The sequence below is a fragment of the Mastigoproctus giganteus genome, chromosome 1, assembly GCF_048544385.1.
Source record: "Mastigoproctus giganteus isolate SK-2022 chromosome 1, ASM4854438v1, whole genome shotgun sequence".
Lineage (NCBI taxonomy): Eukaryota > Metazoa > Arthropoda > Arachnida > Uropygi > Thelyphonidae > Mastigoproctus > Mastigoproctus giganteus.
This window is the reverse complement of record NC_143575.1, coordinates 3,340,937-3,357,865: the sequence shown is the minus strand read 5'-3', so window position 1 is coordinate 3,357,865 and position 16,929 is coordinate 3,340,937. Positions and strand designations below refer to the sequence as shown.

The window sequence follows — 16,929 nt, the reverse complement described above, 5'->3', positions numbered from 1 at the left end:
AAGATATGGTAGCTGTGTCACAATAATATGGTTCCGAGTTAAGTTTATTTCTACAGGTGGTTTTAATAATAGTCACTGCAGAGAAAGTCACCGCACATAGGTACTTTAATCCAAATGGAAGGACTGCATCGCTTGCTCTGCTTACCAAATCACCCAATGGCTCATCTGCAGATCACCCCATGGATCATCCATGCACCCCCATGAATCATCTCATGCACTCCTCGGCGTGCACCCACACCACTTTGGAGACCACTGATGTAGAGTAACTCACTAATATGACACCCTAACTGTAATTCAAAAACAACAGCCAACTGACAAATTTTAATGGGGTTTTGGTGTTTAGTAGAATAAAATTAGTCAAGATTGGGTATTTTCATTTTTGTAACATTTTACACGTTGACCAGTGTTATTGTTTTTGGAGAGGGTTAATTAGAGTGAACAAATGAAAACAAAGGTCAGTCTTTTTTTTTTTTCGGTGTGTTTGGGTTTGCTTCTTCACACTTTCAGAAGGTTCGGGCGAAGTACTTTAACCTGTGCAAACTGTGCTTTCCATGTCTGCTCCTTTTTGCCGAGAGTGAGCCCTTCAACTCCCGGGTTTCCATACGGAGGCATGAGAAGTGAAACTTAGTGACCAAGTGACTAGTAAATTTAGTATTCCTTGAATTAATAAAAAAGAAAGGTGGCTTGCATTTCTGGGCATTTGTTTCCTATAACAAAGTGCTGTTTTAATGTAAACAAAATGGAGAAAACTTTACAAAAAATCTAATCATCTGCTCATGATTGAAAATGCTTTATGAATCCCTATAATAAAATCACTTGATCATAATATCGGTCAGCACTCAGGGCCACAGCTTCTAAGCATATGTATTAATTCAAACAATGAAATTAAATTAAATCTCACTTTTTCTCAAATTGAGATCAAAGAGTGTTATAAATTCTTTATTACTGTTGTTGTTGTTGTTTGTTGTTTGGTTTTTAGGAGCATTAGCAACTAAGGCCATATTGCTCCGGGATATGCGGTGGTCATTCCCTGACCTTTCCGCATCCTCCGTATTTGGTGGTGACGGGCTCGAACCCCGGTCTAATCAAGAAGCGTGTGCTACGCACTGCTGCTCCTTCCCACCTGGCTACGGAGGCGCCCTTTATTACTGTAGGCATTTCATTTTCTATCTACCCACCTATACATATATACATAGATAAATACAATTAAATAAAACGTTTTGCGTTCTATACTGAAATGAAATATAACAATGCAGGTAAATCAGAAATGTTCAAAAATTTCTGTAAAAATTCAAAACTGACAACCACTACTTGATATATGGCAAGTCCTTAAAAATAAAATACCTCTTTTAAAACTACATTTCTTGCTATAATGAATCTTACTAATAACTATATTTCTATATTAAGCTCAGAACTGGGCCAAATTCTGGATAATGAATTGTATTTTCATGATATTTTGCTAATGACAGTACACCTTCCAGTTTAAAAAAATCCTGCTCTGCACAAAGAACACAACCAAGCTGAATACCTACCACCAATTCTTTAATTGCTGATCTCCAGCAGGGTAAAGAAAACTTGACTGTCCTTCTAAAACACAGTCCTGTTTTTTTATTTATTAATTTTTTAAATCAATGAAAAAGAATCTGTTCAAATTAGATGCACATCAGCAATTTCTTTATAAAGTATAACAACTGTTCATGTTAGTCGTTATACTTTAAATTAAAAAAAAAACCAAACTAGAATCATAATTTAAAAATTTCTTGTCCAGATTCCCTCGGTAGGAGCTTGTATATGGATATTTTGCTTAGGGGCTGTATATGTCTTTTTTTATCTAGGGCCTCAACATTTATAAATGCAGTTCTAACACAGAACATCCATTATACTTCTAGACTCTATCCAAAAGAGTGGTGAGGTTAATTAATGACCCTTCCTTTAAATCTCATTCCACCTGTAATATCATACATAGATATTCAGTTTCTAAAGCATGCATTTTTGTATAGATATTTCCCTGGGCAATATTCCTTCTGAATGAGTATCTGTTACCACATATTTCTTTCAAACCGGTTAGGATATGTGCATCAACTAGTCAACCTCCAATCACAATTAAACTCTAAATTCACCAAACTTTCCCAACTTCTTCGTTTATCCCTTGCACCTCAGGGTTCAGTGTTGGGTCCGTTGTTGTTTTCGGTGTTTATGAATGATATTGATGATGGGATATCAAGTTTAATGTCCAAGTTTGCAGATGATACAAAGGTTGGCAGGGTTGTTAAGGACACCACTGACGCTATGCTGCTGCAACAGGATCTGGAAAGGTTGAACAGATGGGCTGAGAGGTGGCAAATGAAGTTTAACATTGACAAATGTAAAGTACTACATATGGGAAACAGTAACCACAGAGCAACGTATCAACTCTGCGGTACTACACTGACAGTGGTGGAGAATGAAAAGGACCTGGGGGTAATTGTGCAGGCAGATATGAAGTTCTCTGAGCAGTGCAGACGAGCTGCAAGAGTAGCTCATGGTGTCTTGTCAATGATATACAGGAATTTTTCTAGCAGGGATAAGGAGGTGATTATTCCCTTGTATAAGGCAATGGTTAGGCCACATCTTGAGCACTGTATACAGGTCTGGAGGGCTCATTTCAAGAAGGATGTAGAGCTGCTGGAACGGGTACAGAGAAGGGCAACAAGATTAGTGAATGGAACAAAGGCTTGCTCTTACGAAGAAAGGCTTAAGTTTTGCAAATTACAGAGTCTGGAGACTAGGCACCGGCGAGGTGATCTGATAGAGGTGTATAAGGCTTTGAATGGTTTGAGCTTGCTCAATGCCAATGGGATTCTTCATCTTGCTCAGAATAATCAGCTCAGAGGGCATAAATTCAAACTGAGGAAGGACGGACGTCGGATAGATGTGCGGAAATTTGCCTTTGGCCAGCGGGTGGTTGGTTGGTGGAACCGACTTCCATCACTTGTTGTTGAAGTTGATAGCCTAAACAAATTTAAGGCTCAACTGGACAGGTATTTCGAGCGACCGGAGGGGTGAAATGGGAGTGGTGTGTTTTTTTTTTTTTGGCTGATGCTGAATAAGCTTGCTTTCTTGCATCATATGCCTCTACTAATGCTAATGCTAACCTCTTCATTTATCCCTTGTACTTCCGATAAGAACAAATATCTCCTGTCTTCTCAAATCACATACGTTAGTGAAGCACTATTATGTTCTAATTAATCTTTTGTGTCTGAATTTCTTCTTATTATTATTATTATTGCTCTTATATATTTTTTCTCCCTGACTGGGAGTTCCACCTCGTGATGGGTATTGCTACCAAGTACACAGGGCGGTTGTTGTTATGTCTTGTGTTCCTGTTGGTCGAGGAACTCTCTGACTATCTTACAGGTGTTCGCTGGGAGACATATTGCTGCTAGGCTGCTATGTAGGGCCTTTAGCACAATACATGTGGTTGACACGATGATCGGGATGGTCATTACTTGTTGAATATGCCACATCTCCTTGATCTCCTGTTTAAGGTTCGTGTACATCCTGATTTTTTTCCCATGGGTTTTCGGCAGGTTACCAGTGATTGGCTATGTCAATCAGATAGGTAGCCTTTTCCTTCTTGTCCACAAGGGTTATGTCCGGTCTGTAGTGCGGGATTTTTCTATCCATTATTATGGCGTGGTCCCAGTAGAGCTTGTGGGTTCGGGTGTCTACTACGGGCTGGGGTTCATACTTGTAGTACGGTACACTTTCTTCGATCAACTGGTATTTCCTTAGCTATCTTCGTCTTTAGTAGTAGTAGTAGTAGTGGCATGTGATGCAAGAAAGCAAGTGTATGAGCTTATGCAGCATCAGCCAAAAAAAAAAAAATCACACCATTCCCTCCAAATTGCCTGTCCAGTTCAGCCTTAAATTTATATAACCTATCAACTTCCACAATGACAGATGGAAGTTTGTTCCAGCAATTAACCAGCCGCTGGCTAAAGGCAAATTTCCACACATCTATTCTACATCTGTCTTTTCTTAGTTTGAATTTATGCCCCCTTAGGTTCGTAATCTGAACAAGTGAAAGGATCCCATCAGAATTCAGCGTGCTCAACCCATTCAAGGCCTTATACACCTCAATCAGATCAACGTGCAGGTGCCTAGTCTCCAGCCACTGCAATTTGCAGAACCTAAGCCTCTCTAAAGGAATGAGGATCCCTTCATTCCCCCCACCAATTTTGTTGCCCTTCTCTGTACACACTCAAGCAAATCTACATCCTTCCTAAAATGAGGCCTCCAGACCTGTATGCAGTACTCAAGGCGTGGCCTGACCATTGCCTTATACAGAGGGACAATCACCTCCTTTTCCCTGCTAGCAAAATTCCTATATATCACTGATAAAACCCCATGACCTGATATGTGATTCCTTGAGTGAGAAACTTTGGGATTGTCTCTGGGTGCCTTATCATTCGAGTGAGCTGCTCTGCCAGGTGCTTGTGTGTGCAAGTGAGCTTCTTCTACCAGTAGTTGTGGACGTTATCTATTCCTGCAGTTCGCCAGTATTAGAACTTCCTGATCGACTGTTTTACATCTTCCTCTCGAATCTCTCATCTCTTGTATATCCTTGGTTTTCTTCTGTTTTAGTTCTATCCAGGGGCTCAGCTATTGTCTTACTTCCTTGCTCCATATGTTGCCCCAGAACTCCTCAATCACCTTCTGCTCGGGTGGTCCATTCCCTTCTTTCACATCTTTTCCAAGACTCCTGTAGAAGGCTGTTTGGTCCTCATTGAAGATTCGGTTGTTTATTTTCCTCTGGGAGCTCTCTTTTTATTGGAGTAGTCCCTTGCTGAGTGTGAGGAGGTTCTGCTTGTGTGTCCAAGTATTCTCCTGTTCTCTGATTTTTGGTCCCATGCTTGCTTTGGACACTGCCTCTCTTGAGAATGCTCTTCAAATGCTCTTCACTTTTCCAATCAATTTCTTACTCCTATCACCCCATTGGTACTGGGTCAACTGGCATATCTTAGCTCTTAATTTCTTAATTCTTCCATTTTCTGCTGAAGTCTTCTTTCCCAAGCTGGCAGTTCCTTCTGTTTTTGGTTCTTCTGCTGCTGGTCTCATTTCTCTTCCATTAATCCTAGTGGCTGCTATGGCAGCACAGTATATGGCTGTGTGGATAGCCTCTAATGTTGCACCACTTTTGTCGAGGTAATGCAGTATTATTTGCCGATTGAAGTGGTCTGTGACTCTCCACAGGGTTCTATTGGGCCTCTGCTTTGGTACCATGTGGGTCTTTGTGGGGTGCATTCCTTCGAATTCTGTTAGGGCCTTCTTACATTCATCTTCTATTCTGGATGTCATGACCTCGTCTCTTTGCACTTCAGCTGCAGTGGGTTGTAGTTCTTCTTGCTCTTCCTCTCATTCGGTTCTAGTATGGTCTTCCTCCTCTGGTTCCATATTGACCATATTGTTTGTTCTTTCTAGTTGATCACTCACATCCTGCTCAATTTTTTTCAAAGATTGCAGGAGCTATCGGGTTCTTCATGACAATAGTCATCCTTTTGTCGGCTATTTGCTGTTCGGTGACCTGAATATCCGGGAATCATTCCAACCACTTGTTATGTAGTCTAGACCTGTACATTGTCATATCAGTCTCTAGCTTGGTTATTTCATGGTATGCTAACATGATGAACGCATTCATTTCGATTCTCAACTTCATGTGTTGCCATTTTCTTACTTCTTGGGTGGTCACTAGCACATTATGCAGGAAGCACTTCCAGTTGGTGTGGCAGGATGGTCTTGCTCTTCTCTTGTGGTAGGCATACAGAGGACAGCACTTCTTCCTCAGGAAACTGTCTCTGACATTTCGAACCAACCACTCTGCCTAAGGCCTGAACACAAGTGACTTTATTCTGTGCCACTCGATGCAATATGATTATTATTTCTCTGTTAAATCATCCATCAATAGAGGTTGACCTGTTTAGCTCTGCCTTATGTCCAGTGGTAGCGTTAGTTCTTGGGAGTTATACCAGATGGTGCCATTATCTGCAATTCTGACCTTGAGGAAGGTCAGTCTGCTAGAGTAACTTTCACAATGTATGTTTATTTATTTATTTTCTCTCTATACATTAAAAACGTTTTCCTCCTAGTGATATTTATTCAAGCCAATGGGAGAAGAGGGCAAGACAATTAATTATTAACAACTGCCTCCATAACGTTCACCAACCTCGTGCACATGTTTCACTGTAACATTTGATATTCCATTGTAACGTTTTTGTATTAATGACTATTGTATATTTGTAAATAGTTTAGCATTTTGTAAATAGTTTAAATATTTGTATAGTTTGTAAATATCTCAGTTAAATATTTTAGTCCTTCTCTTTAGGATGCAACAATATTCCTCATGCATTACAGAACCCGAAGCAAAAGGCTTTTGGCTAAAATCTATTATTTGGGTACCACTTGTCTATGTGCAGTGGGCGTGGTTGCAGAATTGAGTGATTCTAGAGCCGAGTTCTGTGATTGGGTGATTATTGTGAATGCATTTTGTTTCTGATTATTTTGTTGTCGAGGTGGGGGGTGCTTAGCTCAGGTAGGGTTTTATCCCCACATCAAGCTGTTTTAAAATCAAAAAATGATTTCCCTATTTTAAAGCAGCAGCAAGTGGGGGAGATAAACATCCTAGGCATGTCAACCTAGTAGGAAAGGGGATGGGGCTAAACAGTGAGTGGAAAACAATCACTGTTTTTCAATCATCTTTCTAATTCTCGTACAATTATTTATTGTGTTTGCTAATGTTTTGGTTACAAATGTGTGTTCAACCTTGGGTGGTCGGCACCTAACACTATTTTTCCCATAGGGCACGTTATTTATTTTGCACGATTTTGCATTGCACGAGGGTTTCTAGGAATGCAACTATCATGCAATATGAAGACTGATTGCACAATGTTGTAGCCACTGGACCATCATGGCCCTTTTCTTCTTATTTTTATTAAATCATTATTACTAATTATTCATTATTATTATTAAACCTTCCCTGGATTTCGCTGCCCCTAATATTAAACTTTCCCTGAACATAGAGGAAGCCATTGTTTTCACATATATTTTGCATGTGCTATATTAGATGAAAAAAGTAGACTTACAAGAGCTATAGAACAACACTACACAGTTGGCAAAAGCCTCAGTTTCATTTGTAATGAAGAGCAACCTAATATACTACAAAATTCTCTTCACTGCATTTACTTTTTTACCACTATTTAAACATAATTTCAGTAAGTTTTTTTTTAACAGTACAGAAAAATACAGTATAATTTAAAAAAGCAAAAGTAATTGTTAATGAGGTAAGGTTTAGGGATTTTTTTTTAATGAAAACCCCAAACACAAGAGGTATTAGAACCTATAGTACTTAGTACAGTGCTTGATTTGGAAGTTGAGAAGACTAAAGAAGATATTTGTTGACATTAGACCTTTAACTTCTTTAGACTGTAATTTTCAGGAAATACTTATGAAGGAAAGTTATTCTAGAAAACAGCAGTTGAATGAATAAATGAGGAAGATGAAAAGTTGGTTCTGTGAGTTTGAAGTTGGACAGTAAATGGATGTTGGTTGGTGGCGGCATGTGTTCAGACTGTTTTGAAAGAGAGCGGGAATTTAATTCAGAAGAACAGTGCCCATAGAAGTATCTGTAGAAAAGGCATGCAGCAGAAACAGTCCATGAGACAGCAAGTGCAGAGACTCTGTTAGAGAGGAGTCATTAATTAACCTAACTGCCCTCTTCTGAATGGAATCTAGAAGCCTGAGAGAGGTATTGGGGGCACAGCCCCAGATGTGGGAACAATATTCCATGGTAGGGAGGATTTGTGATTTGTACAGAGTGAGCAGCTGGTTGGAAGGAAAGGAATGCTGAGAACGAAAGAGAAAACCAAGTTTTTTTAGATGCAGAGGAAGCAATATTTGTAATGTGCTTGTGCTAAGAGAGATTACAAATCAGGGTAATCCCCAAAATAGAGATATATCATTTTGCCTAAAAATCGGAGTGTCACCAAAGATAAGCATAGGAGCAGGAGAAGCCTTTTTGTGAGAGATAAGACAACACTGAGGTTTTAGAAGGATTGAAATCAACTAAGTTGTCTTTGCCCCACTGGAGAATTACCTGGGGATCGGCATTTAAGGAATTGGTAGCGGATATTCGAGAAGTTGAATCTGATTCAGCAGAGCAAGGAAAATTGCATTCCACTTTCTCAAAATGGAAAGTGGAATGCAATGTTCTATCATCGGCAAAACTATGGATAGGATTTCCAATCATTGGAAGAAAGTCATTAATATACAAGAGGAAAAGAGTGGGGGGAAAGAACTCAACCTTGGGGAAAAGCAGCATTAGTGGAGAAGTTAGAAGACAGAAAGCCATCTACCATCACCCTCAGTGAGCGGTCAGGGAGAAAACTGGATAACCAATTACAAAAAACAATTGGCAAACCATAAGATGGAAGCGTGTTTAGAAGACCTTTAAGCCAAACACTTTCGAAAGCCTTTGAGATGTCAAGAGCAACTGCTTGTGTTTCACCAAACTTTTCCATTGAATTTGTACATAAATAGGTAACACATGCCAGAATACCACCAGTGGATTGACATTGACGGAATCCATACTGACAATCGTTGATCAGACAGAAGGGTTCTAGGTAGTTTAAGAGTTGTTAAGTTTAAGAGTTTTCTCCAATACTTTAGAAAGACTAGAAGTAATTGCAATGGGACGATAATTGGATGGGAGGGATTTGTCACCCTTTTTAGGAACTAGCTGGATATTAGCAAATTTCCAAGCAGAAGGAAAAACACCTCTGAAATTAAAAAGTGAAAAAAGGCGGCAAAGAACAGAAGTAATTTCAGGAGCACTGGTTTTGAAAACAAGTGGAGAAATACCATCGGGACCTGGAGCTTTCTTAACATCAAGATTCATCAAAATCCTTGTGACATCATTTTGACAGAGGCATTGAATGAAGCGTGTTGGGAATGGTGGGAGGTGTCTTACCAAGGTCATTAATAGATGAGTTGGAAAGAAAGTGGGAATGCTAGCAGGTCAGGTTTATCCTCGGCTGAAGTGACAACAGAACCATCTGGTTTTGACAGAAGTGGGAAAAGATTGCAGCCAATAGCTTTGGCAAGAGACCAGAATGCTCAGCTACCATCAAGACAAGAAGCAAGTTTTCTACTCTTAGCCTGTTCAAACTCTAGTTTGAACTGATTAATAACTGCTTTACAATTGCGAGATTTGGTATAGGCAGAAATTGAAACTGAAGAATTGGAAACAAGCCAATAACGATATGCAACATTCTTCTCTTGAACAGCCTTAGCACATTTATTGGAAAACCAAGGTTTAGATCAAAGACGAGATTTTAAAGTGGAGTGTGGAATAAAGGATTCCATTCCTACAAGAATAATTTCACTGGCACGATCTGAGCAAACGCTGACATCAGAAGTTTTGAAACAGTAATCCAACCAAGGAAAAGAAGAAAAGAAATCGTGCAGGTCCCATTTTGCATTCTTGTAATGCCAAACAAAATGAGGTTGGGGATAGCCATGAGATAAAGGCTCCATTGGAGAAGAGACAATCACCAAGTTGTAATCTGAGGTGCCTAAAGGACCACTCACTTCGACCTTGTACTTAGAAGAGTCGTTTGTGAGAAAAAGATCAAGTGTGTTCACTGTATGGTTAGGACTGACCAGTATCCTTGTAGGTAAATGAACAATCTGTGGAAGGTCATTAGTAATTGCAAAAAGCCTCAGCATCTCGACCAGCTGGGTCGGTGTGACTAGAAAACGGAAGCCAGCTGGAGTTGTGAACATTAAAATCACCAAGAAAAATTACCTCACTGTTAGGAAAGCTAGACTGGAGAAAGTCAACTTGCAAAGAGAGGAAGTCAAAGAGCTCCAAGTGATTAGTGGATTTGGGAGAATGGTAGAGACAACAGATAAATTTGACACAATGAGGTAGAGAGATTTTAAGCCAGAGAAGATCGAAAAGAGGAGATTCCAAATTACCAAGTCTCTGACAGGGAATATCAGAATGGACATATGCACAAGTACCACCTTTGAGGCAAAAGGAACCATACAGTGAATAATTTGGGAAACTGACATGAGCTGTAGTTGAATCAACCGATAACTGATTCTGTCAGAAAAAGTACATGGGGTTTGGCAGACTGCAAAAGGAAATGGACATCGTTGAGATTAGAATTGCGACCACGTATATTTGTGAAATGAACTAGGAAGTGTTTGGGAGGTTTAAATCTTTTTGCAGATAAGCTTACTCTATTAGTTTGACAATTCATGGTGTATTCAATAGTAAGAAAAAGTGGGGGAAGGAAATGCTGTATGAAGTAATGAAATTGTTGGATATGGCGTACACATGATAAGAATATACCCAGATCCTTGACATAATGTGACATAATACCCAGATCCTTGACGTAATAGCCAATGCTCCCCGCATATATAGTATTCGGACTCCCTCCAGTCACTATCTGGCAGAGTAGAGGTAGCAAGATCATATACTCTGGAAGACCGTCCGGACTTCGCCGAAATTGGGTTCACCTGCCTTGAATATCACCCGAATATCAGTTCCATCAGCGTTTTAGACTCCCAAGTAAAAAGTACAGCTTGTCTAGCATATCTGAGAGAATGTCTGTGACAACTTCACAGACCATTCAATTACTCATATGAATATAATATATGAATTACTCATATATTATTTAATTAGTATAATGAACATTTTAATAAGTTAGGATCAGATCTTTTCCTCACCTTTATTTCATTTTTATTTATTTATTTTTTTTATTTTGAGAATTATTAAGCAGTGTTTGTGAAGGTATGGCATGGTATGGTATGGTATGGTATGGTATGGTATGGTATGGTATATATGAAACTCTAATATTAATTATATACAGGTGGTCCTGATTATCCAAGGATAATTGGTTCCAGAAAATTCTATTTAAAACGGGGAGCAAATTTTCATAATGTGTATTATGTACATGTACATAGTAAAAAATGGATTGAAGGAACTGAAAAATGAGACAATTATTTTATTATATGTTGAACAATGCAAGGTTAAGTAAAGTTTATTGAAGTTACACAATTTTTCATGTTGATGAATAAAGACGGCTTTTTTAAAAAAAATTTTTTTTTTTTAAAGATAAAATTGTGTCGTAGCATTTAGTTATGTCTTTAACTTCGCATTTAACTTTTGCATGATCGTGAAGCAGGTCATTCTCACAAAAATATTCAAGTGCTTGGTCAATTTTCTCAAGGGCTTCACCTTTAATTCTTTAATTTTCAAATTCTTGTAAATGCAGGAACTCAGATAATGAATACTCGGTTACCAGGGAACCCCTGTATGTTAATTCTTTTATTCTTCAATATTTTAGACTTGACTGTACTTTTTAGCATTAGCATTAGCATTAGTAGAGGCATTTGATGCAAGAAAGCAAGCTTATGCAGCATCAGCCAAAAAAAAAAAAAAAAAAACCCACTTCCACTTCACTCCTCTGTTCGTTCAAAATACCTGTCCAGCTGAGCCTTAAACTTATTTAGGCTATCAACCTCCACCACAAGGGATGGCAGTCTGTTCCACCAGCCAACCACCCGCTGGCTAAAGGCAAATTTCCGCACGTCTATCCTACATCTGTCTTTCCTCAATTTGAATTTATGCCCTCTCAGGTGATTTTTCTGAGCTAGAGGAAGAATCCCATCAGCATTGAGCATGCTTAAACCATTCAAGGCTTAAACCATCCAATAAATACTTGTTAAGCATTTATTGTTTTATTGATATATTTTCTTAAAATTATATCATTATTATACAAAAATACTAATGATATAATGCTCTGTTATGAATAAACTGTAAATAAGTAATTAGTCAAAGAATGGACTTGTAAAGACTTATGCAAAAAAAAAAAAAAAAAATTTAAACATCATTACAATTCGTAAAATCAGTGTTTATCAAGTCAAAATAATCAGCCAAAACACACAAATAATATCAAGAATTATATGATAAATTAATATGGATATTTAATGCAATAAGTTAAAAATCTTGCCTCTTTAATTGTATATCTCTCAGGTTCTTTACGAGACCTAGAAGATCGTCTTACCCCATAAACATCAGGGTATTCCTCCCACATCTGGAAGAAAAAAGAAAAAAAAAACATTTTTTTTTTATTGATTGGGCCATCTCTTCAAATATGAACTTCTTCATAGTTTCCCCAACTTCATTCCTACCTGAAATGTTATCAATAACATTTGCTCTTGCATATCTCATGAATATAAAATCCATTGTTTCAAAATTTAAAATCAAGAAATTCAAAAATTTAAATCACAAATTTCAAAAATTATAATTCAAAAAATGTATATGATAACCTACTCAAAACTTTTTAGTCGCCTCATGCATTAATAAAGAATTTTTAATGTTCATCGTGAAAAAGAAAATAAAATTAAACCTTTCCATATTTAACACAGCTAGGTATATTAAAAAATAATTTAAAATGCAGAAGTAATTGATAAATGTAAACTGTATGAATCTCATTTATCTTAATTATTCACTATGATTCCTTTAAGAGTGGTATTTGTGCATATGTACACTTAGATGTTATATGTCAAGACTTCCTAATCTGGAATCTCTCCTTTTTGGTCTCTTCAGAGTGTTAAAATCTCATTAAGGAAATGTCAATAATTTGTACTCGTGACTAATACTGATCTACTCGGTTTTTTTTTAGGCTTCGATGAACTATTAAAACTAAATAAAAGACTGTAAGTTAAGCCTTATGTTTCCTTATTGTATATCCTTGTCTTATAAGTTCTCAAGCAAAATATTTGTTTGTTAAAAATATATACTTTCTTGGTATTCATACTGTTAGATATTATTCATCTACAATGCATTTTTCTATGTTTAAATTATACTTGTTACATCGATTTTACCTGCTGGTTGCAAATCATGTTCATACTTGAGATCGTGCACACACACACATACCAAGTATTAAGTTGAGTGACTCATCTAACTACTAGGGATCCTTGAGAGAAGGGAGAAGCTCACCTTAAATGATGAAGTAAATGTTAAATATAGAATTTAAAGGACACAGTTCACTGAAAATTGCTTTTCAGTGAATAGCATTTTTATAAAATTTTTATAAAATGTCGCGAGATTAGGAAAAATTCCATTGAGTTCAATGGCAATCGCTATTTCGGTGTGCCGCTAATATTCGTCTTTTAGCTTAAAGTGTAACTTGAGTGACAAAAGATTGGGACTCACTGATCCAGAGGATGCGTAAAAAGTTTTATCTTACTCCAGATCATTCAAAATGGATATATAAATTTATTTAGAAAAAAGAAAATAACATCTCATCTGCCTTGCAAATGAAAAGATTCATTTATAGTTACCAGCACTGCTTAGGGTCACTTTTTATAAAAAAACATTCTGTATTATTTCTATGTCTCTCTTCCAAAATAAGAAATCAAGTTTTGTTGCTCAATTAAAGAAAGGTCTATATAGGAACTCTAGAATAGTTTTTTTTTTTTTTCCACCCTACATTCACATCTGAAGACATTAAACTATTGTTTACACAACAATTTGGCCTTAAAAACAGTTGAATATTCAGAATTCCATTGTTTGAATCTCATGTTATTTTGTTGTCAAAATAATGTGAAAATAGATTTAATCAGTACTTATGTTTAATCTGGTGGCCATCATTAAGTATATAAGTATGAGAACTTTAGATGCCAATTAACACAATTTGTACTTCTGTTGCATTTTACTGCATATTTTATTTTATTAAACAAAACATACTTCAGATAGTATAAATTTGCAACAAATAAAACTGTGATGAATAAATTAGCATAATTAACAGATCATGACTGCATAAAAATAATAATGAAATAATAAAAATTAATACCATTTAATTAAAAGAAAAAAAACCATTTAATTAAATGAATAAAAGGAGAAAAGAAAGTGAATAAAGATATTACCTGCAGAGGTCATGGAAGGAATCAAATTAAGGCAACATGTTGTCAGAGCCTTTTAAAGTCTCTTAGGAATCAATATTATGTTCACTGGCAAGTACAGCCACTCCCTGACTTATGTAATGGTTGTGTTCTACGTAAGTCCGAATTTCCCAAAATGCTTATGCAGCACTCGCAACTATGCGCACTGAATTTGATTGAAACAAAAAAGAAATGTATGATGAACATGTAAATAGAATTATTTATTCAATTTTTTTATCTCATGCGCAGGAAAAATTACAAAAGTGCACAAAATCACAAAAATTTCAAAATTATAAAATTAAAAAAGAGAGAGCAGACAGGCATCAGCAACTTTTACCTTTCGAGCATCGTTGCCAGGATTAAGTCTCCAGCTGATAAGCGCATTGCGCTGCGGAACTTGAGGGCAATGGAGATTTAGAAGGGGTTTTTTCCAACACACCACAAAATTTCTCTGCAGCTGGAGAATCGGCACTGGCGATTTCGCCACATACTTTAATGTTTTGGAAACAACCACAATGTTTGAACCTATTAAACCACTCATTGCTTGCCAAGAACTTGGCTTTGAACAAAGTTGAAAGGATGTTAGGAATAGAAACAACTGCCATTGGAGCAGTAGAAATGTGTAATATGGTTTGAGGAATTCCAGTTCATATTTAATATTAAGCAAAGTATCCATAATGCATTGGCACCCTCTGTCTAGACTTCTGTTGATGATGCTCTGATATGGATAATGTTTTTGTGACATGATATTGTTTTTCTTCTTTCCTTGATAACAAGGACCAATAAACAGGGAGCACATTATGTAAGATTGTTATATAGAGCACTACAAATAAACACAACATCTTCCTTATACTTCACCATTCTCCACATTGGATCCAATCCAGAACACGTGGAATCATCTAGCAAGATGCAGCAAAGAGTCGGCTCTGATGAATATTTCACACCTGAAAAAATTACAGGAATGTGAACTAACATCAGAAGTGATACTAATGTACACCTTCTATAATCATGCCAAGGAGGGTTACTCATGTCATCATTGCTAAAGGGAGGCCAACTACATTCTCTAATATTTGGTAGAACAGTGTGTATGAAAAAATCTTTCTTCCTTTTTTTTTCAGGTTATTGCTGATGTTATTTTTATTATTATTTATATAGTGCATTTGCAACTAATGCCATCATATTACATCTGCTCAAGTGTATGTATGTGTCCACATGCCAATATGCATGCTGTGCATGCTAAAAAACTACACCATCTATTTGAGACTAGCTAACATCACTGATTGCCAAGGCCGTTAAATGAGGTGGGGATGGATCTCCTGAGAAGTGACTCTCCAACATAACTGTCTAATTGTTAATTAATTATTAAAAATCTGAAATTTTTCTAGCTCCCTAAATAACAATTAACCTTAATGACCAACACGTTACAATTTGAAAAAACACACAGCCATTTCCTGATCAACAAAATTACGTCTAAGGCCATCACTAGTGCAGACAGAAAATTACACACCTTGATAACAGTACAAACCTTAATCTTCAGTTGTATACTTTGACATTCCTTCCACTAAATATTTCAATATCTTGAGCCAAAGGTCTGTGTACACACACACACACACACACACACACACACACACACACACACACACACACACACACACACACTGGATTCGGTTGTTTGGGCCACCAGTTAATCGGGGCAGCCATTTATTTGGGACAAATCTTAAAGAACAGAACCCAATCGAGAAAATAGCCAGGGTTTACTTCACTTAATGGGGACAACATGCCGTTTAATCGGGACAGGAGACCGCAGCTATCGAGATTACCCTACGATTCTCTCGGACCATACCACGTGGTTCAGTTGGATTTCTGGAAGTCACAACCATAAAAAACAATTAGCAGTCCCCTGTTTATTCAGGTTTTCTGTTAGTGCTTCAATCATACAAAAAAATTAATTTTCCGAATCTGTTCTTCATTCCTATTTTTTAAGCTTTGTAGCTTGTTACTCTGTTCTCACTTGCGCATATCGTGTTACTTGCAACTTGTGTGTGCATGTTCTTTGTTATTGATTGCTAATCTTTTTTACTATTTTAAATTTTAACCCCCACCCACAAATGTCAGTGAACAGAAATGTCAACTAGTTAGTATGTACATATTACAGTACGTATTAATTAAGCTAAGCACGTAAGCATAAATTTATTTTTATTTTGCTAACCTGTGGAAAATATTCATCCGATTTTCACGGATCATTTAATTTTTTAATTGGTAACGTAATAAAGTGTAAATTGTACTTAATATATATTTACTTTTATAGCCTGTGGATAGTATTCCTCCTATTTTCACTAAATAGAATTGCTGCAGAATTAAACTTCAATTCATGCTTACTACATCTACATATCGTACATTAAACGGTACTTAACCATTCACCATTCAATAAGCTGTATTTTTCGTAAAGCTGTATTTTTAACTATTTACGTGAAACTTCACATAATTGGGGCAGCCACTTAATCGGGCCAAAATGCACTAGTCCTGATGTGTCCCAAATAACCGGAATCGACTGTATATATATATCCTAATTTCATCTGTTAGTAAATTATGCCTTTGGCTGCAACACATAACATTTACACAAAAAAAATAATAATAATAAAAATGAATATCTATCAACTACAAGCTCTGTCTACATAGCAGAGTACAACCAAGCTGGCTTGGTTGCCAAACACGATTTTAACCTGGACATTTCCAAGTTTGCATGCTCAGTGGTGAAACTACTAAATTGGAATTGAAAACACAGGGCCTAGACCAGTGGTTCTCAAGTGAGGCCACCAAGACAATTTTCATAAATATGAAATTTTTTTTATTTGTTAAATTTCAACATTAAAAAAATTAATTTATACACAATAAAATATCATATGGACTTTTATAAAAGCAATATTCAAGAGTATG

The 16,929-nt window shown here is 36.8% G+C and overlaps 1 protein-coding gene across 3 annotated transcripts in view; it reads right to left on the bottom strand.

Moving 5' to 3' along the window:
* Chd1 (chromodomain-helicase-DNA-binding protein 1) overlaps window positions 1-16,929 on the bottom strand; it is a 606,282-nt gene that overhangs the window by 464,647 nt on the left and 124,706 nt on the right. For all 3 annotated transcript variants that reach the window (XM_090371234.1, XM_090371253.1, XM_090371245.1), the window contains exon 4: window positions 12,057-12,140. In XM_090371234.1, the coding sequence (XP_090227360.1) occupies window positions 12,057-12,140 (84 nt within the window). The remainder of the gene's footprint in view (window positions 1-12,056; window positions 12,141-16,929) is intronic.